This window comes from Hylobates moloch, unplaced genomic scaffold (assembly GCF_009828535.3).
Source record: "Hylobates moloch isolate HMO894 unplaced genomic scaffold, HMol_V3 SCAFFOLD_19, whole genome shotgun sequence".
NCBI lineage: Eukaryota > Metazoa > Chordata > Mammalia > Primates > Hylobatidae > Hylobates > Hylobates moloch.
The window spans coordinates 27,396,122-27,419,505 of NW_026652294.1; the positions used below are offsets into that span (position 1 = coordinate 27,396,122).

A 23,384-nucleotide genomic window follows, 5' to 3' on the forward strand; every position below is an offset into this window, starting at 1 on the left:
TGTGTAAACGTGGAACTTTTGTCTGTTAGATGCTACAGAAATAACCCTGAACAGACCTGGACCCAGCTCTCAAGGAGCTCACACCTTACAGAAGACATCGCCTCGGGTGTCTGCAATTGCCCCTGTGTGTGCAGACAAGCATGCAGGACTGAGGCCTCCTCTGCTGGGGGCTGGACAAGCACTGGGGCTGGCCAGAGAAGAGAAAGGAGGACAGCTCTCCTGCACAGCTGGCGTCTGTTAGAAATCTGTGTTTTTATGCAGGGCCACTCTGTGCATCCTCACCTGTGACAATGGCCGGGATGCCCCAGCCCACGACGTAGTAGAACCGCATGGGCCCCGTGTCGATGTTGCGCACCTCGGTCAGCATGCGGTAGACATGCAGGCTCTCCACGAGGGTCCAGGCAAAGGTGCTCATGTAGATGTAGTGCAGGAGGATGGCAACCACTGTGCACAGGAACTGCGCAGGGAGGGACCAGACTCAGCAAGGAGGGCCCCTGCATCCCAGGCTGAGACCAAACAGGCATGAGTGAGGGGTAGGGGGTGGGAGAGCTAACAATTCGGACCACCCTATGTGTCTGTCCTCAGCTGAGCAGGGCTACATGTCTGGCCAATGGCTGACAGCCAGGAATTGAAAATCAACATCCACAGAGCAGCTGAGCCAGCAGGTGAGCCAGCCCTGCCTGCCTGGACACAGAAAGCAGTGTGAGAATGACAGAGACAGACTAGCCTCCAAGGCCATGAACACAAACCCAGTCCCACGTGCCCCGGAACTGCACTTGAACATGTGGCCCCAGGGCAGCTTCACACCCAGTGCACTGTGGGAGGGCAGCTTCACACCCAGTGCTCTGTGGTGGGGGCAGCTTCACACCCAGTGCTCTGGGAGGGGCTGCCCCAGCCAGTGCTCCCAAAGCTGCCGCCGGCTGGGAGCGGATGGCAGGCTCCCCTCTGGGTCCTGGGAGGCTGAACCAGCCAAATGGGAGATGGGGGAGAAGGGGAGAAGGGGAGATGGGGGAGATGGGAGCACTGGGACGGTCCCACCCTGACCCCACCCCCAGCCGGCCTGCTCTGGACACACTGTCTAATCGTCAGCAGCCATCCCATCAGTCCACCCTACCAGGGGGTCCCAGGGAGATACCCTTTAACAGACACAAAAGCGTAGGAGGAGAAGGAGGGCCCCCGCCTCAACCCCAGGCTGAAGGCCACTTTGCTCAGGCACCGGGTCACAGCACCCCAAGGGTGCCCCTGCTGCCACATCAGCCTCGAAGGGCCAGCCAGCCTCCAGAAACAACGCCCCTGAGGTGGGGAGGGCCCCAAGTCGCATCTGTCAGATATGGAACAGAGCAGGAACCAAAGCAGAGAATACAGGCTCAAGTTATGCCAGAGACAGGCCCTTTGCCTCAGACTGTGGCCTTGGTCAGGAAACGAGGCGCGAGTGTGTGGCTGGTGAACTCTACACCAAACACCCCGGTTTCCTGAGTGGAAATCACACTGGCTTAGGAAAAGGAAGGGGGCGAGAAGGTTGGTTGGCTGGATGGCTCCTTCAAATAATGTGAAAACTAAACCCACAAAACCACCTTTTGAAAACAGAAAGTGCGAGGACTGTGCCATCCTGGCTGCAGCAGGGTCATACCTGCTTCCGTAACCAATGTACCACCTTTTCCAGAAATAGAACAAAGACAAAAGCGGATGCATAATAAATCATTTCAGCCTGCCAGCGCTCTGAGAGATGAAAAACCTCGCCCAGAGATAGGATTGTGGGTTTACAAAAAACCATAAAGCCCAGGCACGCTGCCAAGCCCCTAGAACGCTGCCGGGTCGCCCTTTCCTTCTCCGTGCTCAGCCACGCGTGGCTGCCGGGACAGCGCTCACTCTGGCAGGAGATGAGTCCGTGTCAGAACCCAGGGGCCGCCTCAGTTTCGCTGGTGGTGTTGAGCTGCAGGGAGTGGCCTGCACCGACTCCCCTCTCCCCCATTCACGCCACTCAAAAGCACACTAGAGGGGCTTTGAGATGAAATTCGCACACTTCTCGAGAGCCTTCCCAGTGCAATGCGCAGATGAGAACATGCCCATTGCGGGGATGCGCCTGGCTGCGGGTGTGAAGAAACTCCCGCAGGGGCAGCGACCCTGCCATATGGGCCCCGCACATGGAGCCCCCGCCAGCCCGGGGACTGGGCCTCGGCTTCGGGGAGCACCTGGGAGGCAGCGGAGAAGGTTGGCCCTGGCTGGTCCGACACACGCCTCGGGGCTCGTCCTTCGTGGGCCAGGCCTGGTGCTCCACCTACCACTGCTGGGAAGCCATGGAGCCTTCTCAAGGGTGACCTGCGAGGTGGGGGTGCCCGCCTTCCCTCTTGAGGTGAGAGGGGTCTGGTCCCACTGCTTGCCGTAAAAAAGGAGGAGGAGCTCAGGTCTGCACGTGGCCCTGAGCAGCTCGCCAGAAGGTTCCAGCCTGGTCTTTTTATTCCGCTTCCCTTCCCAGGGCCTGTCCAGCCCCACAGACACTGTCTCCAGCCACGAGTTGGAGGCGGCCTCCCTGGCTCACGCGCCACACCTTCCTTGGTCTCCGCAGGTGTCCCATCTCACCCAGACCCTGCCTCTCAATGGGTGGTATCTTCAACTACTCATTCTCCCTTCTGGAGACGTCAGACTCCCCTGACTCCTCCTTCCTGCCTGCTCCGTAACGGGTTGGTCCTGTCCCTCCTTTCTCCCCGTGCCCAGTGCTCTGGCTTCAGTTCTGTGTCTCCACCCCACCTCCCAGGCCTGCGTGCACTATCAGACTGCTCTGCTCTTCTGCCCGTCATCCACCTGCTGCCAGGTTTTTTTGTTTTTTTTTTTTTTTGAGACAGGGTCTCACTGTATTGCCCAGGCTGGAGTGCAGTGGCACCATCTCAGCTCACTGCAACCTCCGCCTCCTGGGTTCAAGCGCTTCTCGTGTTTCAGCCTCCCAAGTAGCTGGCATTACAGGTGCGCACCACTAATCTTTGTATTTTACCCAGCTAATCTTTGTATTTTTAGTAAAGACAGGGTTTCACCATGTTGGCCAGGTTGGCCTCAAACTCCTTGACCTCAAGTGATCTGCCTGCCTCGGCCTCCCAAAGTGCTGGGATTACAGGCATGAGCCAACGTGCCCAGCCTGTTTCTCATAATGTGCCTGTAGACTGTTTTAGATTTTTCCATGAGATCCTTCATGTTACCTAATAATGACAGCTTTGTTTCTTCCTTTCTGATGTCTATGCTTTTGTTTTCCTTGTTCATTGCACTGGCAAGGCCGCCCTGCACCACAGTGATGAATGTGAGTGGGCTCCTGACGTTACAGGGGATGCCTCCAGTATCTTCCCATTGTTATTTATGTCAACTGTAGGTTTTCTGTAGATGTCTTTATTAGGTTAAAGTTTCCCCTAGTCCTAGTCTGTTCAAAGGTTTTTCTTTCTAATCATTAATGAGCATAATTTATCAAAATTCTTTTGTACATTCATGTCTGAGAAAAATAATATTTTTCCCTTAAATGTACTGGTGAGGTAAACGGCATTCATAGATTTTTAAAATGTTAAACCATCCTTGCATTCCTAAGATAAACCCAACCTGGCCATGGTTTTTATACTGCAATGCAAATTCTCTAATGGTGATAGGACTATTCAGGCTTTCTACATCTTAAATCATTGTTTTGTTTTGAGATAGTCTCACTCTATTGCCCAGGCTGGAGTGCAGTGGCTCCATCTCTGCTCACTGCAACCTCTGCCTCCCAGGCTCAAGCAATTCTCCCACCTCAGCTTCCTGAGTAGCTGGGATTACAGGTGCCCAGCACCATGCCCAGCTAATTTTTGTATTTTTAGTAGAGATGGGGTTTTACCATGTTGGTAAGGCTAGTCTTCCTGACCTCAAGTGATCTGCCTGCCTCAGCCTCCCAAAGGGATCCTACTGGGATTACAGGCGTGAGCCACTGCCCTTAAATCAGTTTTGACAAGAGTTGTATTTTCCTAGGGATATACACAAGAATCACTTGAACCCAGGAGACGGAGGTTGCAGTGAGCCGAGATCGTGCCATTGCACTGCAGCCTGGGTTGACAGAGTGAGACTCTCAAAAAAAAAAAAAAAAAAAAAAAAACAGAAAGGGCCCCCCATCTCCCAATAAAGAGTCAAGGTGGTGAAGTGCTTGGACCTGCCAGTGAATCCCACGTCTCCACCCACAGCCTGTGACCCCGCATGTTCCTCAAAGGGCGTCTGTGAAGCAGAGGTGGGGGTGGTGAGGAGGAGCCAGCCAGGGTGCTTGGAGTGGCCAGGACGGGACTACGGTAGCCGCTCCAAGGTGCGGCCCAGACAGTGGGGAGGGAAGCAGAGTGGCCATACCGGGTTTTCCGTCTGGTTGATCCCAATCACGAACACCAGCTGAGAGAGGAAGAGCGCCGCATCCAGGTGCTTGTGAATGCTGTGCAGGTTGGAGCGCAGTGTGCGGACCAGGCTCAGGAGGACGAAGGCTACCAGCAGGGCTGCCAGTGACAAGGACACAGCGGCGTAGGTGACAATCTTCAGCGGCAGGACCTCACCGTTCTGTGGGCGGGAGGGTTAAAGGCAGGAGAGAAGGTAAGGGCCGAGGCTCAGATCTGGTCATTGCATAACAGAGATAAATTACACGCTTGCTTATTAAACGATCAAAGGCTGGCAGGATCAGGCTGGGCTGGGGAGGCCCAGTGCTCACGGCTCTGGGCCTGGAACGGCCCCTCCTGAGGCTCCTTCAATGCCTTGGGCATCTCTGGGGCCTGTAGCAGCACCCTAGGCTCCCTCCACTGACTTGGGGGCTGTTCAGAGACCTCTGGCTTTGGGGTGCCCATGCCATGGGAGCCTCGGACTCTCACTCCAGCCTCCTTTCTTCTGCCTCAATTTCAGCTTCTCAGGGCAACACAAAACAAGCACAAAGCAGCAATGAACAGTGTGGGGTGACAACAGGATCTGGGGGCAGATGGTGGTGATGGCGGCACAGCAACAGGAACGTACTTAATGCCACCGGCTGTAAGTTTCAACGGGAAATTGTGTTATGCACATTTTGCCACATTACAAAACAAAACCGGTCAGGCCTGGTGGCTCACACCTGTAATCCGAGCACTTTGGGAGGCTGAAGTGGGCAGGTCAGGAGTTTGAGACCAGCCTGCCTAACGTGGTGAAACCCTGTCTTCACTAAAAATACAAAAATTAGCTGGGCGTGGTGGCTCATGCGCCTGTAATCCCAGCTACCCAGGAGGCTGAGGCAGGAGAATCGCTTGAACCCGGGAGGCGGAGGTTGCAATGTGCTGAGATCGTGCCACTGCACTCCACTCTGGGTGACAGAGCGAGACTCCATCTCAAAAAACAACAAAACGAAAAGCAAAAAACAAAACCAACCCCACAAGTAAATCCTGCTGTCGGGAGGGGCTCAGCCTTTCTACCCAAAATTCTGGGCTGGCAGAAACCTTCCAAACAGATCCTCAGCTTATGCAAAAGATAAACGCGTCTCCGTTGCAGGTGCACGCAGTACCTCTTGGACTTCCACTTAATCCTATCATGGACATATTCTTTTGGCTGAAAGACCTAATGCCTGCTTTACAAAGAAAATGGGTAATTGTGGTAATACCAAGAATGTAATTTCCTCTGTTCAGCAAAACCTTTTACTGAGCACTTATTGTGTGGCAGAGGTTCTGATAGACCTGCTAAGGGCATCATTTCTTTTTTTTTGGAGACGGAGTCTTGCTCTGTCGCCCAGGCTGGAGTTCAGTGTCCTGATCTTGGCTCACTGCAACCTCTGCCTCCCGGGTTCAAGCGATTCTCGTGCCTTAGCCTCTTGTGTATCTGGGACTACAGGCGTGCACCACCACGCCCGGCTAATTTTTCTATTTTTAGTAGAGACAGGGTTTCACCATGTTGGCCAGGCTGGTCTTGAACTCCTGACCTCAGGTGATCTGCCCGCCTTGGCCTCCCGAAGTGCTGGGATTACAGGAGTGACCCACCACGCCTGGTCTCCAAGGGCATCATTTCATATCATCCTTAGATCACAGCTATGAGGAGAGTGTGAATGCAACCCTCATCTTTCAGGTGAGAAAACCAACGCTTAAAGAAGCTAAACAACTCGCTGGAAGTCACACAGCTGGGCAGGGGCAGAGCTTCAGGTTTCGGTTATGTGGACTGGCAGGCTCAATGTTTCAGACTACCATGGCACTGGGCACCCGCACCCTTCCCATCTGTTCTGTTTTACCTACTTATCCCTCAATATGACGTGTTCTATCAGCGGATGGATGTCCTGTCCCAGCTTCGCATGTCTCTGTCATAGCTCGTTATATGGAATTACTTTTTAAATTTCCAGATCCCGTATTATGCATTTCTTTTTTTCTGAGACAGGGTCTGGCTCTGTTGCCCAGGCTGGAGTGCAGAGGCACAATCTAGGCTCACTGCAGCCTCCACCTCCTAAGCTCAAGCCATCCTCCTACCTCCTACTATAGGCATGCACCACTATGCTGGGCTAATTTTTGTATTTTTGGTAGAGACAGGGTTTCGCTATGTTGCCCAGGCTGCTCTCAAACTTGTGAGCTCAAGTGATCTGCCCGCCTCGGCCTCCCAAAGTGCTGGGATTACAAGTGTGAGCCACCGCACCCAACCTTATTAGGCATTTCTTATGGGCAGTAAACATGTTTTTTAAAAAAGCGTTGGGGTCAGGAGTTCAAGACCAGCCTGGCCAACATGGTGAAACCCCATCTCTACTAAAAATACAAAAATTAGCCAGGCGTGGTGGTGGGAGCCTGTAATCCCAGCTACTTGGGAGGCTGAGGCAGGAGAATTGCTTGAATCCAGGAGGTGGAGGTTACAGTGAGCTGAGGTTGCACCACTGCACTTCAGCATGGACAACAAGAGCAAAACGCCATCTCAGAAAAAACAAAAAAAGGAAAATGGTGCTAAAATATACATGACATAAAACGTTACCATCTTGGCCACTTTGAAGCGTGCAGTTCAGCAGTGTGTATGTTCACATTGCTGTGTTTCCTGTGCTTTTACAAACCGGGACACCTGTCCAAGACCCAGGTCCCTGGGGAGTTTCTACATTTGGGGAACAAGAAGCTCTGGTTCTCTAGTAACTTCTGGAAGGTGTTGCTTACCAAGTGGAGCTATGAGCCGGGAAGCCAGGATCAGGCTGGGCCGGGGAGGCCAAGAGCTCATGACTCTGGGCCTGGAATTGCCCCTCCTGAGGCTCCTTCAATGCCCTGGGCATCCCTGGGGCCTGTAGCAGCACCCCAGGCTCCCTCCACTGGCTTGGGGGCTGTTCAGAGACCTCTGGCTTTGGGGCGCCCAGGCCATGGGAACCTTGGACTCTCACTCCAGCCTCCTTTCTTCTGCCTCAATTTCAGCTTCCTTGGCCCACATGTCACCTGGCATCCTGGCCATGAGACAAGCCCCAACCCCGCCCTTATATGAACAAAGTCCACTAATCACTGACCCCGTCTCCAGGCTGGGTCCTGCTGGGGAGTGACGTTTGCCCATGAGACAGGGGCAGAGGCGGGGCAGCTTCACCTGCATATTGCCCAAGAGGCCGCTGCCCTCCTCCAACCCCGCCTGAGGGCTGACTCACCCTTCCAAGAATGTGACAGAAACCAGGGCCACTTCACATCAAAAAGCCCTTGGAAAGGACAGTGGCCTGGGCCCTTGAGCCACAGTGCAACCCCGGGGAGGGGCCGGGGGAGGCTACCCAGGCCTCTGGTGCTGACTCCTAGACCCCAGGGTCCCACACAGGCCGTGGCCAGGCTGGTTCCCACCTCCTTCCTGTCTGGATAACGGGAGACCAGGACAGCGCTCAGGCCATTCCCCAATTCATCTGCAGGCCCACAATGGCCGGCTCACATTCCCAGGCCGCTTAAAATGCCAGAGGTTAAACATTAGCCGCCCAGCCTTTTGTCCTGCCGCCCTGAGTGTGGCCCCGAGGGAGATCGCCCAGCAGCTGTCACCTCCCTTAGGATCAAAGCAGGTGGGGAGCGGCACCGTCCAACAGACCCGCACTGAGGTGAGGGGCAGGTTCCGAGAGCTCCTTGGAGCCTGAACTTTGGGTCTGCCATTCCGGGGTTTAACGCATAACCAGGGCTCTCTGAAAACCCTTATAATGGGGCTTTGTTATGGAAATCCTCACAGACTTGGGCCAATCCTCGAATATATGTTTTAATCAGTTGATTTGTTTTGTTCCAAGCGCTTAGAATGGAAGATTTAGTTTCAGGAGGGGACAGATTTGGGGGTAGGCTCAGCGGGTTTGAGGACGGGCAGGTTTGGGGGGAGGGGCAGGTTTGGGGAGGAGGGGCAGGTTTGGGGGGAGGGGCAGGTTTGCGGGGAGGGGCATGTTTGGGGGGTAGGCCCAGCAGGCACAGTGGCCACAGGAAGATGCCCACCTCACGCCTGGAGATGTCCATGAGCACCGCAAAGCTGGCTGTGTGGCTGCACTGGCAGGCGACATGTGTCCGGTTCCTGGACAGGAGCTCGCAGCCCCGGGCAGACCACCCTCCTGTCCCACCGACGCTGCGGAGAGAAGAGAGAAGGGGCAGGGGTAAGATGGTTCCCCCCGCCCATGAGTCTGTAGGGGGCAGCCTTTGCCCAGCCCTGGGGGCTCCCAGGCCATCCTGGCCAAACCAAACAGCAGGTGCCGTGAGTGCTGAAAGCCCAGCGCCCTCGCAGGCTGCTCCCCACCGTGTTCCTCACCAGCCCCCTGCACTGAAGACAAGAGCCTCCTGGCTGTAAGAACAGCAGCCTCACTGCCGCGGAGGCAAGACCATGGGAACAGTCTCCCTTCCCTTCTGTGTCTGGTCAGGGCCTCCAAGGAGCACCCTCCGAAGTTCAAGTTCTACGTGTCATCTAGCAGCAAAACTCAAACGGGGCTGTCTTGCGTCCACCACATGCCCTGCTGCTGGAACCACCACCCAGGGTTCACACAGCTGCGATGCAGTCCCGTCTCCTTCTGAGGGCAGACGCTTTCAGAAAGGACATCTCACCTTCCTCTGACACTTTCATCTTCACATTGCACAATGTTTTATGGGAACTGCCCAGAAGCCAGGGCCCCATTATGACTCCTGTTTTACTGATGGGAAGCCCCAAATAACAAGGTGTTACAAGGTGTGTCTCAGCTTCAGACAGGGCCCTGCCCTTGCGGACTCTGGGAAAATCACATAACCTCTCAGATCCTTACTTTGCTAATCTGTAAAATGGGATGTGAACGTTAATATGTTTGGCACAAACTTTACAATCTGGGAATAATAGGCGCAACATAAAGCAGGGAGCAGGTCATTAGAGCTGGAGCTAATTGCCAGGACGCAGATGAATGCCCAGGAAAGACAGCCGGGCCTGACGTCCCTTGTGGTGAAAGGGGTTCCTTTCTTCTCCCTTTTGTAAGCCAAGCGCCTACTACACTCCAGGTGCCATGCTGGTTGCTTATTAACTAGAACTTGGAAAGCACAGAAGCAGGAGAAGAATGAGGCTGGGCCCCATGGGCTCGCTCACCATAGCGCCGCCCCCAGCACAGCCCCCACTCATGGCTCCCCACTGTGCCCAGGGGAACTGTGATGGGGTGAGTGTTCCTGCTGCACAGACGTCCCCAGATGCACAATATTCAGCAGATTCAAGCCTGACTCCCTGAGTCCTGCATGGCGTCTCCCCTTCCTGGCACTCCCTCCTGGTGTGTGCGGGAGGCAGTGGGTCTTCCCCTCCGATTGTGCTCCCATCCCAGCAACAGGGTCCGTCCCACCACACCCCAGTTCCAGTGCTTTCTTCTAAACAGAGACAGCAAAAGTGAAAGCCAACCAGCAGAGAAAAGGCAAGCTCCCTGTAAAGACAGAGCAACTCAAATGCCCACACCTCACGTGAACTCTGCAGCTAAAAAGCAAAACCAAGGCACAAACACTCCGGGCTCCCAACAGACGGGAGCCACACTGTGGCACTGAATCCAGTCTCACATGTGGGTGAGAATCACTAACTTTGCATTTTTCTAACGACACAACACCTTTCCCTCACTGGAATGGATGCTAGAACACAGACTCTTGTGCACCGCCTCCTGCCTTCGCCACTCTACTGTGACTCTCTGACGCTGCTTCTGAAACAGGCCAGATAAACTGCGCTGCAGCCAGGTGTGGCCTCTTGGGGGTAAAGCCAGTCCCCAAAGCTGGACTGTGTCAGCCTCTCGGGCAAGACCGTCAGAAGACGGGCTCCTAGGCCAGTCTCTGGGTTCTGTCTCCCGTGTGTGACTGGAACAGGCCTGTCTTATCCGGCGATGAACTGGGCACTACACTAGTGTTGGCCGCTGCATCTCGGGAGTCTCGCAGGTGAGGGGTCCCCTTCCTGGGTGTCAGCCTTGAGGGATCTCTCTGTGTGCCTGCACGTCTGTGTCTCCACGTGCAGGTCTGTGTGCATCTGTGTGTGGGCATCTAGGGGAGGACTCTGATGTTCCCACAGAAGCAGAGCAGGAGGCTCACTGCCCCACGGGGGGCTAAAAGGGGAAACACAGACCACAAGAGACCGTCCTCTTGGGGCGCTCTGCCACTGAGCCCCCAACCCTGCAGGGGTACTCTGCCTTGGCAAAGCCCTCACATGGGGCTCCCGGCATCACACTTACGCCAGGGAGTGGTTCCAGAACACGCAGACGGGCTTGGTTCGCTCCTCCACCTCCAGCAGGGCGAACTCCACCAGGACGGGCCTCTCCAGGGGTCTCGGGAGCAGAGCCCCTTCGCTGTACACCAGCGTGCTCACCATCGGGGTATTAATGATGGGCCGGTGAGGCAGCCTGAGGTCAAGAAGCCAGAGCACGGGGACAAACACGGTTAGGAAACATCTGCTTAAATCCCGCACACAAATGCCCTGAGGACACGCCACGATGTGTTTCTAGGGGAGATGGAACCACACTCTGAGAGCTCGGACCCACAGACCCCACAGTCTCTTCATCCCTAGAGCAGGTTTGATCACTGACAGGGCACACAGAGAGAGGCGCCACCTTTGGGTCAAATTGGGACTTCAGAAATTTAAAAAGAAAGAGAAGGCACAGGTGCAAAGATGTCACAGCCCATAATAGCTAATGGCAGAAACACAGGGGATGGTTTAAGTGTCCAGCAAAAGACACCACAATAATGGCACCTCATGGGGATGAATCACCTGGGTCACTGATAGCCACGTGAACACGAGGACCCCAGAGCCAGGGAAGTATCTGGGAAACGGCAGGAAGAAGAAGGGCGGAGCCTCGGGCTGCTCCCACTGAGCAGGTCGCAAAGCTGCTTCTGGGACATTTGTCCTTTCCAGCCAGGACTAGCTGAGCAGACCTAACCCCGGGGCCAGCAGCAGGCACTACCCACGACAGCCTCGGGTCGGGTGTGTGGGGACAGAATGGGGTCCGTCTGGGCACAAGATGGGGTGTATGCTGGGGAGGGGGCATTTCTGGCAGAAACACCGGGATGAGCCCAGGCAAAGGGTGTGCAACGTTCCAGGCTGTGGTGTCCTGTGGCAGACTCAGAATCTCCCTCCAAGGAACACCACAAGGCAATGGTCTCTGTCTCTGGGCCAGGGTCACAGTGAAATGTCACTGTGAAGACCTGTGCTTGATCAGGATCAGGATTTTGACTTGTAGAAGCCTCAGGAACCTCCAGACTGGGCCCTCCCCGTGTGCCCCGTGCCCAGGCCTTACCGGAGGCTGCGACGGTCGGGGTCATAGCGCTCAGGCAGGAGCTGACCCAGGGTGCGGTAAATGATGACCAGAGCGACGGCGAACTGGCCAGCGTCATCAGGGTGTCGCCTCCGCCTGCTGATCGGGGCCTCCCTCTCGGTGCCAGGCCCCGGGCGCGTGGTCTGCGGGGTGGTCCTCCGGCCGGCCGGCCTCAGCAGGGGGCCTTCTGCAATGTGAGCAGAGGGTGAGAACTCCGACAGGAGCACCTGCGGTCCCCAGGACTGCTGTCAGTGCCAGCAGGTGCTTCTCAAAAACCAACAGAATGTCCCACAGAAAACAGTACCGCGGGTCCTCAAAAAACCAAAAACAGGATTTACCACATGACCCAGCAAGCCCACTTCTGGGTATGCACCCCAGAGAACTGAAGGCAGGGACCCAGATACTTCTTTTTTATTTATTTTTATTTATTTATTTATTTATTTAGACAGAGTCTCGCCCTATCGCCCAGGCTGGAGTGCAGTGGTGCTATCTCGGCTCACTGCAAGCTCCGCCTCCCAGGTTCATGCCATTCTCCTGCCTCAGCCTCCTGAGTAGCTGGGACTACAGCGGCCTGCCACCACGCCCAGCTAATTTTTGTGTTTTTAGTAGAGACAGGGTTTCACCTTGTTAGCCAGGATGGTCTCGATCTCCTAACCTTGTGATCCACCCACCTTGGCCTCCCAAAGTGCTGGGATTACAGCTGTGAGCCACCACGCCCGGCCTGGACCCAGATATTTTTATGCCCATGTTCACAGCAGCACCATCCACACAGGCCAAAAGGTGGAAACAACCCAGGCATTGGTCAACAGGTGAGTGGATAAACAACGCGTGCTCCACCCACACAATGGAATATTACTCAGCCTTCAAAAGGAGGGAAAGTCTGACGCTACAACGCAGGTGAACCTAGCGGACATTAGGCTCGGTGAAATAAGCCAATCACAAAAGGACAAATATTGTGTCATTCCTCTTATAGGAGATCCCTAGAGGAGTCAAATTCAAAGACAGAAAGAATGGTAGGCACCAGGGGTTGGGGAGGAGAGTTAGTGTTCTGTGGGCTGGAGTTTCAGATCTGCAGGATGAAAAGAGTTCTGGAGATGGACTGCTTAAACATGAATGTATCTGATGCAGTTTGGATGTGTGGCCCCTTCAAATCTCATGTTGAAATGTGATCAGCGTTGACAATCGGCCTGGTTAGGGGTGTTTGGGTCATGGGTGTGGATCCCCCAGGAAAGGCTTGGTGCCCAGCCCTTGGTAATGAGCAAGTTCTCATTCTATTAGTTCCAAAGAGAGCTGGCTGCAACGGAGAGTCAAGGACCTCATCCTCTTCGTTTCAAGCATGACCCCACATCAGAGTCACCCCTCTTTTTAAGACACACGAGATAACATCGTATACCTGACAAAATCCATTTACTAACAACGTTCCCAATTTTAAACTGTCCATTACGGAGTTTACCTTTTCATGTCCTTTTTATTTGGGGAAGTTTTTAGTAATTGTCACGGATCTGTAAAACAGCTCCTTAAGAAAATTCAAAATGTTTGAACTGTGTTGAATCATAATCTCAACCCAGGATTGAAGATTTGTTCATACACAGACAGCATTCTGGTTCTTTTGTTGTTGTTTTTTGCGGGGAGGGGAAGGTGATTCTAAAATGTCTATGTCTATTTAGAAGCAGCTTTCCCCACAACCAGACAGGTTCCCGCTCTGCTGCCCAGGCTGGGCTGTAGTGGCATGATCACAGCTCACTGCAGCCTCCATCTCCTGGACTCAAGCAATCCTCCCGCCTCAGCCTCCTGAGTAGGTGGGACTACAGGCGTGCACCACCATGCCCAGGTAATTAAAAAAAACTTTTTTGGTAGAGATGGAGTTTCTCTATGTTGCCCAGGTTGGTTCTGAATTTCTGGGCTCAAGCAATCCTCCCTGTGTCGGCCTCCCAAAGTGTTGGGGTTACAGGCATGAGCCATTGTGCCCGGCTAGAAGCAGCTTTTCACTGCACATCAAAGACAACCTGCTCACATACAAATTTCAGTTCTCACATTATCAATTACATGACTGAGTATCCCTTAGCTGAAATGCTTGGGAACATTTTGGAATTTTTTTTTTTTTTTTTGAGACGGAGTCTTACTCTGTAAACCAGGCTGGCGCATCTCGGCTCACTACAACCTCTGCCTCATGGGCTCAAGCGATTCTCATGCCTCAGCCTCCTGAGTAGCTGGGATTACAGGCGCCCGCCACCACAGCTGGCTATTTTTTGTATTTTTTAGTAGATATGGGGTTTTACCATGTTGGCCAGGCTGGTCTCGAACTCCTGACCTCAGGTGGTCTGCCCGCCTTGGCCTCCCAAAGTGCTGGGATTACAGACGTGAGCCGCCGCGCCCAGCCTGGATTTTGATTTTTTTATTGTTTCACGCTTACTCTCCAATGAGCACTCCCTTTAAGTGTCAGGTTGGTGCTCAAGAAGGTTCAGGTTCTCAAGCATTTCAGATTTCAGGATTAGGATGTTCAGCCTGTATCTAAGCACTTGTACAAAACAACCTGCTGTCACCAACAGGACCTGGCGCCAGCGAGCACTCGGAACACTCTGGCGCGGATCTTCAGTGCGCAGGTCCTGCGATGCCCGCAGCGGGGCCCTCCCCTCCCTGAACGCTGGGCACTCCAAGGGCAGCAGCAGATTTCTAAGCGGTTGTACCTTTTCCTTCTGGTGGTTTGAAGAAGTCGGCTGGGAAGGAGACGGAGGACTCCAGCTCCCTGGGGAACTCTTCATGGATGGCGTCGAATCGCGGGACCCTGGCTCCCGTAAAGTTGAACTTGTCAAAGATGTCGACAGCAAGAACTGGGGGGACAGTTCCTTTAATTAGACATAACTCCCAGGGCTTTCTTGAACCCTTGCTGTTTTCAAAATGACCACAACTGTCACACTGACACTGGCTGGCCATATTTATTTATTTTTTTTTGAGGTGGAGTCTCACAGTGTCTCCCAGGCCGGAGTGCAGTGGTGCAGTCTCAGCTCACTGCAACCTCCGCCTACCAGGTTCAAGCAATTCTCCTGCCTCAGCCTCCCAAGTAGCTGGGATTATAGGCAGGCACCACCACGCCTGGCTAACTTTTTGTATTTTTGGTAGAGATGGGGTTTCATCATGTTGGCCAGGCTGGTCTCAAACTCCTGACCTCAAGTGATTTGCATGCCCTGGCTTCCCAAAGTGCTGGGATTACAGGCATGAGCCACCATGCCCAGACTATTTACTTATATTTATTTCTGTCACCCAGGCTGGAGTGCAGTAGCACAATCTCAGCTCACTGTAGCCTCATCCTCCTGCGCTCAAGCCATCCTCCCACCTCAGCCTCAAGTAGCTGGGAATATAGGAGCATGCCACCACACCTGGCTAATTTTTATTTTATTTTTTTAATAGAGACAGGGTCTCACTATGGCACCCGGCTGGTCTCGAACTCCCGGGCTCAAGCAATCTGTCCACCTCAGCCTCCCACAGTGCTGGGATTACAGGTGTGAACTATCACGCCCAGTTGACTGACCATCTTTAGAACAGAACTGACTTCGAACTTCCTGCATCCCGCCTGTACCTACACCTGTCTGCAGTGAGCCTGGAGTGAGGCGGGGCCCTCGACACCCACCCTTCTAGAGTCTCACACTTGAGGGTCTGGAAGGTCTGCCAGACCCCCAAGATCATGGCCCAACATCTCCCAAGCCCGGGACCTGTCCCCTGAGAGCCATGGGTATGTCATTGCAGACTGTCTTCCCAAAGGCTCCACTTACAGACGAGGAAACAGAGGCCTAGCTGCTGAACCTTTGTTTTTTTTTTTTGAGATGGAGTCTCACTCTGTCACCCAGGCTGGAGTGCAATGGTGCAATCTTGGCTCACTGCAACCTCTGTCTCCCAGGTTCAAGTGATTCTCCTGCCTCAGCCTCCTGAGTAGCTGGGATTACAGGCATGTGCCACCACGCCTGGCTACTTTTTGTATTTTTAGTAGAGATGGGGTTTCACCATTTTGCCCAGGCTGGTCTCCAACTCCTGACCTCATGTGATCTGCCTGTCCCGATCTCCCAAAGTGCTGGGATTACAGGCATGAGCCACTGTGCCTGGCCTCGGAATCATTTTTCTAAGAGCATGGCCAAGGCGGGGCCAGGAGCCCACCTGCTTCACCCCATGGGGGCCTAGCTCTGGGGCGCACCCCTGATGGTAGCAGGGTTCCACCCCCAATGCAGCCAGCGCCTTACTCATGTTGGCGGTGACGATGACGAAGGGCCGCAGGTACGTCCGCCGCACGTTGCGTGCCACGTTGCTGAAGTAGCCCTCGAGGTGCCGGAGCAGCTGTGCCGTGCCACCCTCACTCCGCTGGATCTGCTCCCACACTGCCCTGGTGGCTGGGGCCAGGAGGGCGCTGCCCGAGTGGATGATGTCCTGGTCAGACAGACAGCACTCAGTACTCAGCCTGCGGAGGCCTGGCTCGCGGGACCGAGGGACACCTGCCCTGAAAGCCTTTGCTTGCCTAGTGAGCTTATTCATTCATTCCAGCCCTATACTTTAGGTTGTGCTTTTTTTTTTTTTTTGAGACAGACTTCTGCTCTTGTCGCCCAGGCTGGAATGTAGTGGCATGATCTCGGCTCACTGCAACCTCCGCCTCCTGGGTTCAAGGAATTCTCTTGCTTCAGCCTCCTGAGTAGCTGGGATTACAGGCACAAGTGTGCCACCACACCCGGCTAATTTTTGTATTTTTAGTAGAGACGGGGCTTCACCATGTTGGCCAGGCTGGTCTCAAACCCCTGATCTCAAGTGATTCACCCGCCTCGGGCTCCCAAAGTGCTGGGATTACAGGCGTGAGCCACCGTGCCTGGCCTAGTTCCCAAATTTTTTTTCAAAAAGTTTATCTTAAGAGGAATAGAAAAATGTTACTAAGCTCACAAAGTATATTAAAATCCAGAGAATTAAAGAGGCTTCATATTTTTAGCTTAATTTACTAGATTTAAAAGCACTGTTTAAACGCTTGGAAGGTCTGTTTGCTAGCCAAACAATTGAAATACAAAAAGAAAATCAAATATATGACATACATTAATTCCATTTAAAATACTTAGGGGAATTTCATGGTCTAAGTTTATAAATAGGATCAAACATTAATCAAAGTTGAATTCAAATAGACAAGTCTTTTTGTTTGTTTTGTTTTTGTTTTTTTGAGACAGAATTTCACTTTGTTGCCCAGGCTGCAGTGCAGTGGCACGGTCTTGGCTCACTGCAACCTCCACCTCCCTGGTTCAAGCAATTCTCCTACCTCAGCCCCCCACGTAGCTGGGATTACAGGCGCCCACCACCCCGACCAGCTGATTTTTTTCGTATTTTAGAAGAGACGGGGTTTCACCATGTTGCCCAGGCTGGTGTCGAACTCCTGGGCTCAGGCAATCTGCCCATCTCGGCCTCCCGAAGTGCTGGGATTACAGGCGTGAGTGACCGCACCTGGCCAGAAGTCATTTTTTAATGTGTGATTTTCATAAATCCTGAACCCCATCATATAAGCCAGAGAGACTGTGGGTGATTCAAATGTCAGAGGCTGGGACTCTGTCAGAGTGAGCCCTGCCAGGGGTTTTTCCATGTACACCCCAAGACGCTAAGGCAGGGAAGACATGTGGAGAGGCCCCTGGTTATTGTATCAGAACCCCTTCTGAACCCCACCACGTAAAGCAGTGATGGAACCACCACAACCTGGGCTGAGCAGAGGACCCACACTGAGGCCGCAGTGGACACGTGGACAGCTCCTCCGAGGGTGACCCTCAGCCTCCACGCACCCCAGGGTCTATGTGAATGACTGGGTGGAGGCATAAGGCTGTGCTCAGGGGCTTGGGGACCACACCCAAGACAGAAATCAGGGCTGGGCACGGTTGCTCATGCCTGTAATCCCAACACTTTGGGTGGCTGAAGCAGGTGGATCACCTGAGGTCAGGAGTTCGAGACCAGCCTGGCCAACATGGTGAAACCCTGTCTCTACCAAAAATACACAAAATTAGCCGGGCGTGGTGGTGGGCGCCTGTAATTCCAGCTACTTGGGAGGCTGAGGCAGGAGAATTGCTTGAACCCAGGAGGTGGAGGTTGCAGTGAGCCAAGATCGCACCACTGCACTCCAGCCTAGACAACAGAGCAAGACCCCATCTCAAAAAAAAAAAAAACAAAACAGGAAGGAAACTTGTTTGAGGAGTCACACATGGAGAACAAACGCCACTAGCCCAACTCTCAGGCTGGGACTCAAATCCCCACAAGGGGACCCTGCCTGTACTCTGGTGGCCTTATGCAGACCAGAAGGTTCCATGGGGGTCCTGCATGGACTGGAGGCCCTTTGTGGATGAGGAGGTCCCTGAGGGCTCCGTGGGGATGGGTGGGAGGGACAGGGTGTCCTCTGTGGGCTCTGTGTGGACAGGCACTCCTCTGGGGGTCCTGTCTGGATGAAGAGGCCTGCAGCGGAGGCACAGGGAAACTTCTGGAGCCCCCAAGAGCAGTTTCCAAATATCAGGCTACATGAGTCTCCTCTGCATTCACCCTAAAAAGACACTGCTCAGGGGCTGACAACTTCCACACACACAGCCAGAGGGTTGAGGCGGAGGCGTGGCCCTCTGAAAGCAGGACCTCAGAGCTGTGGCTGGGAGTGGACACGAGGGCCCACTGCCGGGCCCTGCCCCTTACAAGCTGTGCCTTTGGGCAAACCCCTTAGCTCTCTATGCCTCTGTTTCCTTACCTGTCAAATGGGTGGACGATACTCCATCACAGGCTGCGTGGAAGGGAGAGGGGCTGATTCAGGTGGGCCCCTTAGAATCCCTTAGAAGCCAATTAGATCACACTACAGGCACTACTGGGATCGCCAGCAAGGCTGTGACCTGCATGTTTCCTTCCAGAACACTCCCTAATGCTCGTCAGTTTCGTCAGGCACTGCACCCGCCAGGGCTCACATTTGAGAAACAAGGGGTTGCCTTGGGGATCCCGGACACAACCATCTTCCACGAGCTGAGGCAGACGCACAGCCCCACAGCACCCACCCACGGGCATCCCCGAGTGTCCCCGAGCCAGGGCGGCGGCCACCCTCCTACCTCGTGAAAGTCGGCGTCCTGCGTGGCTGCCAGGTCGAAGCCCTGCTGCCAGCTCTCGTGCTGAAGGACGCGGCCCAGCAGCTGGTAGGCCATGCGCACGTCATTGCCGAAGAGCGTGCCCGTGTGCTGTGTGGCATTGCGCAGCGCCCTCACCAGCCGCAGGGCCCCGGCGCCGTCCACCTGCGTCTCGTTGCGGCTCAGCTTCTCATTCTGGAACAGGAAGGCAGTCACGATGTGTGCAAACCCACTTCAGCTGCTTTCAGTCCCTGCTGTTACTCAGCAACTCATTACTGTCTGGTTCAAGTTTCCTTGTCAGAAAGGAACTTAAAAAATCCAAAAGCCTGGCTGGGCACGGTGGCTCACGTCTGTAATCCCAGCACTTTGGGAGGCCAAGGCGGGTAGAACATTTGAGGTCAGGAGTTCAAGACCAGCCTGGCCAATATGGTGAAAACCCTACTCTCTGTTTTAAAAATACTCTATGTCTCCATTTTAAAAATAAAAAAATTAGTAGGGTGTGGTGGTGGGCACCTGTAAGTCCCAACTACTGGGGAGGCTGAGGCAGGAGAATTGCTTGAATCCGGGAAGCAGATGATGCAGCGAGCTGAGACTGTGCCACTGCCCTCTAGCTTAGGAGATAGAGACTCCATCTCCAAAAAAGAAAAAACAAAAAACAAAAGGCCCAAAAATGAGCACTGCTGACAGCCAGAGCATGGAAACGAGGGTCTGGTGGGCCAAAGAGGGCTCGGAGAAAGATACCGAGTGGGAGACGTGGGAACAAAAGCCACGAAATAGGGCAGGATCAGAGGGCAAATGGAGTCAAATGCAGGGACCCTGTGTTTTCAGAACCAAAGACACAGAGCCGGGTTCTCTCTGTGGGAGAGACGTGCACGTGGGGGTGCCTGGCTCAGGTGCCAATACCCCCAAGTCCACAGGAACCTGCTGGCTCCAGGCTGTGGGCCCATGGGGCCGTCCCTGCACCATCCCATCTGCCCCAACACTCCCCAGCCCAGGAGCTTCAGCCCACACAAACTCTCTCACACATACACAAACACACACGTGCCCCCGCTGAACACGCATCCCCGAGGCGCCCCTACCATGGCCCTGAGGTCCACAAAGGAGATGGTGGTGCAGTTAAACAGCTCTGGGGGCAGCCAGCCCTTCTCCCCGCTGCAGTGTCGAACCGCATTTCCTAGGGAAGGAGAGCAGGTGTGCAAAGCCTGAAACTCAAATTGTTGATCAATGCTTGTATATTTCAATCCCCAATCTGAATGTACTTAAACCCAGAACACTGCGTGGTGGTGAGAACCCCATGGGGGCCAGGAGGCCAACACCAGCACCCCTCTTTCACATCAGGGCCACAGCCGAAGCTGCTCTGACACTGACAACCAGGCGTTTCGGGCGCCCAGCCAACAGGAGCCAGCACTTCCGAGCAAGTCTGCGAGGAAAGAAAGCGACACCATCTGCCAGCAGCCACGATCCCATGCGCCAGGAATCCGTTTCAGCCGGGCCTTTCCGTGCCTCACTGGATTCCCCAGACACCCCTCACAATGTGGACACAGTCACTGTCCCCATTTCACAGAGGTACCCCGATGCTATGAACAGTGAAGCCACTTGTCCCGGTGCCCCAGCCTGAGCGGCAGAGCAGGGACTGGCCAAGCCTGACTGGCAGGCATCCCCACACGCACTGCGCTGTTCATGTTTCTGTTACACCCCCTGCCTGCTTTATGTATTTACTGGTAGGGAAAAAGTGATCGGATTTCTCCCCAGCACTTTGCCTGCAGATATTTTTTCAACACGAAACATTCCATGAGTCCCCACATCTCGACTGGCTTCTCCCACAAGGACGCGTGCCTCAGTTCCCTACACATAGGCCACGGGGACTCACCGACAGATCCCTTGGGGCATGGCACCGCAGCCGGCTGCCCGAACTTGGTCTGTGGCCACCAGATGCCGGCCTCAAATGCTTTGGGACAGCCGTTGTAGATCACTGGGGTAGAGAGGAGGGAAGGCTGCTCAGCAGGGCATGCCGCGCCCACGACCACAAACAGGCACCACTGTCTGTGTGCGCCTCCCTGAAGTAGGCCCTGCTCCCACCAAGAACCGAACCCTAGCATCTCCCCTGCCCCAATCCATGTCAGAGCTGGAGAGGGGTGACCAGGCTCTGACCCACGCCCCCTCACGCAGAACCAGGTTTCTAGAAGGTCAAGAGAACTCAGAACACGAGGGAGCCCAGGGTTCCCCAAACACCCGGCGCGCATGCATACACGTGCACGCCAGTGCAGCAGCCTGTCCCTGCGCTGTAACCTGCAGGGTGTCAAGAGGCAACGCAGACCTTCACAGCCGAGCGTGGTGACCTCGGCAAACAGGTTGTCGCAGCGGTTGCACTGGCGGCCGATGACGCCGGGCTTGCAGGCACACTGCCCGGTGGCCATGTCGCAAGTGCGGCTGTGGGAACCATGGGGGAAGCAGTCACAGGGCAGACAGGTGTCCTGGGCTGGGGGCTTGTAGTAATTCTCCTGCAAAAGCCAGAGGCAGGGCCTGTGACTTCAGATGCCTGGGAGAGGCCCTACCTTGCAGCGTGTTTCCTGAGCAACGTCCAGACTCCCACCCGGGTGCGTGTGTCAGCCGCCAGCCGTCCCACCCCTCACGGCTACCCTCTGCCCACATCCCACACCCAACGGGGGCTGCCTCCCAAAGCCCCGCAAGGCCTGGCCCAGGAAAGCGGTTCTCCCGGGAAGCATGCCCTCCCTCATGTCTTAGCAAGTCTCAACAGTGGGCACCTTCTTATTTGTCCTAAAAAGAATCAGAGATCCAAATGGAGACTTACTCGTGGGGATAGCCCTTGGGCGTTTCTTTAAAGATGTTTTGAAAAATTAGAAGCCACCTGAACGTCCACTATTGGGTGGGTCAGGGTGACAATCAAGAGCTTGTACTTTGGGTTCAGAAAGTCCTGGGTTCATACCTGACCCTTGCCCTTTACCAGCTACATTGCCTGGGCTGGTCACCGGGCCTCCCCAGGCCCAAGTAGCACCCCCGCAACCCCGCTCCGGAAAATGGGGCAGGCTGTGACTTGGGCGACGCGTGAACAACATTCAGACTTGTGTGTCAGGCGGGGACTCCAACTGTGTGTAAAATGGCAGTGAGCAGCAGGCCCGGAAGAGATGCTAAAACACCAGCAATCACGGCTGGGAGGTGCATGGGTGACTGCAATCTTTATGGTTTTTTTATTACGTTTTGTGTAACTGTTTTTTTATTTTTTTGAGATGGGGTCTCGGTGTGTTGCCCAGGCTGGAGTGCAGTGGTGCAATCACAGCTCACTGCAGCCTCAACCTCCAGGGCTCAAGTGATCCTCCCACCTCAGCCTCCTGAGCAGCTGGGATCACAGGCAAGCACCAGCACGCTCAGCTAATGTTTTTATTTTATGTAGAAATGGGAGTCTCACTATGTTGCCCAGGCTGGTCTTGAACTCCTGGGCTCAAGTAATCCCTCCTGCCTCGGCCTCCAGAGTAGCTGCGATTACAGGCATGAGCCACCACACCCTGCCTATAACTTTGGGTGAGAAAAAAATCATAGGCAAGTTTTCGCCAATGCACTCCCCACGTTCCCTCTGCTCTGCCACCCACTATGCCACCACCGCCATCTGGTGACACGTGTGGACCGACCCTGACCCAGGAGAGCTGTTTAATTTGAGCCTTTCAGGACACAAGTCCCGCTTGCTGTTGGAACCACCGCAAGCACTTGGGACACTACTGACATCACGAGATGGCATCCAAGGGTGCCGTGGTGCCAGCTTCCCTCCTAGGGCCAGCCACATCTGCAGGAAGCTCACGTCCCTCACCCAGGCTCCTGTTACCCTCAGACCTAACATTTGGGTTTCGAGTCACTGTGAGCGCCATGGCTGTGGTGTATACGAAGATCCTGAAGGAGGTGATGTATCCTGAGAGGGCTGGGGAGGGGTCCCTAGAGTCTGCACTATGAACATGTGTGCGTATCTGGAGACATGAGATGTGAGCTCCATGCTGCATGCAGGTTACGACTGACCACCCTGGACGGGGATGGGACATAACGCACTTAGTGACACTTTCTATTTTAAAACTGCTGCCGTCATGGGACGCCAGCTTGGTAAAGACCAGGAAAATGGCCAGGCACGGTGGCTCACGCCTATAATCCCAGCACTCTGGGAGGCTGAGGCGGGCGGATCACCTGAGGTCAGGAGTTCGAGACCAGCCTGGCCAACATGGTGAAATCCTGTCTCTACTAAAAGTACAAAAATTAGCGGGGCATGGTGGCGGGCACCTATAATCCCAGCTACTCAGGAGGCTGAGGCAGAAGAATCGCTGGAACCCGGGAGGCGGAGGCTGCAGTGAGCCGAGAACACACCACTGCACTCCAGCCTGGGTGACATAGCGAGACTCCGTCTCAAAAAAAAAAAGACCAGGAAAATGGCCAACCAGGAGGCCAGGAGGGCCGGAGTGGTGCCAGAGATGACCCAGCCCTCAGAAACAGCTGGGCTTCACATAGCCACGGGCAGTGGGCTGGGAGCAGGCAGATTCCTGTTCCACAGGCGGGGTCTGGCAGGGCTGAACCCGTAGTTTACACGTGGAAAGCAGCCATGGAGTATTCAC

At 54.5% G+C, this 23,384-nt stretch overlaps 1 protein-coding gene across 1 annotated transcript in view; it reads right to left on the reverse strand.

The window, feature by feature from the left end:
• Positions 1-23,384, reverse strand: part of CELSR1 (cadherin EGF LAG seven-pass G-type receptor 1) — a 181,932-nt gene that overhangs the window by 15,361 nt on the left and 143,187 nt on the right. The window contains exons 19-29 of the mRNA XM_058431141.1: positions 21,092-21,275; positions 20,645-20,746; positions 19,854-19,948; positions 18,760-18,969; positions 15,910-16,093; positions 14,365-14,508; positions 11,660-11,864; positions 10,601-10,768; positions 8,391-8,517; positions 4,345-4,545; positions 283-457 (exon numbers count right to left, since the gene is read on the reverse strand). Coding sequence (XP_058287124.1) covers positions 283-457; positions 4,345-4,545; positions 8,391-8,517; positions 10,601-10,768; positions 11,660-11,864; positions 14,365-14,508; positions 15,910-16,093; positions 18,760-18,969; positions 19,854-19,948; positions 20,645-20,746; positions 21,092-21,275 — 1,795 coding nt within the window. The remainder of the gene's footprint in view (positions 1-282; positions 458-4,344; positions 4,546-8,390; positions 8,518-10,600; positions 10,769-11,659; positions 11,865-14,364; positions 14,509-15,909; positions 16,094-18,759; positions 18,970-19,853; positions 19,949-20,644; positions 20,747-21,091; positions 21,276-23,384) is intronic.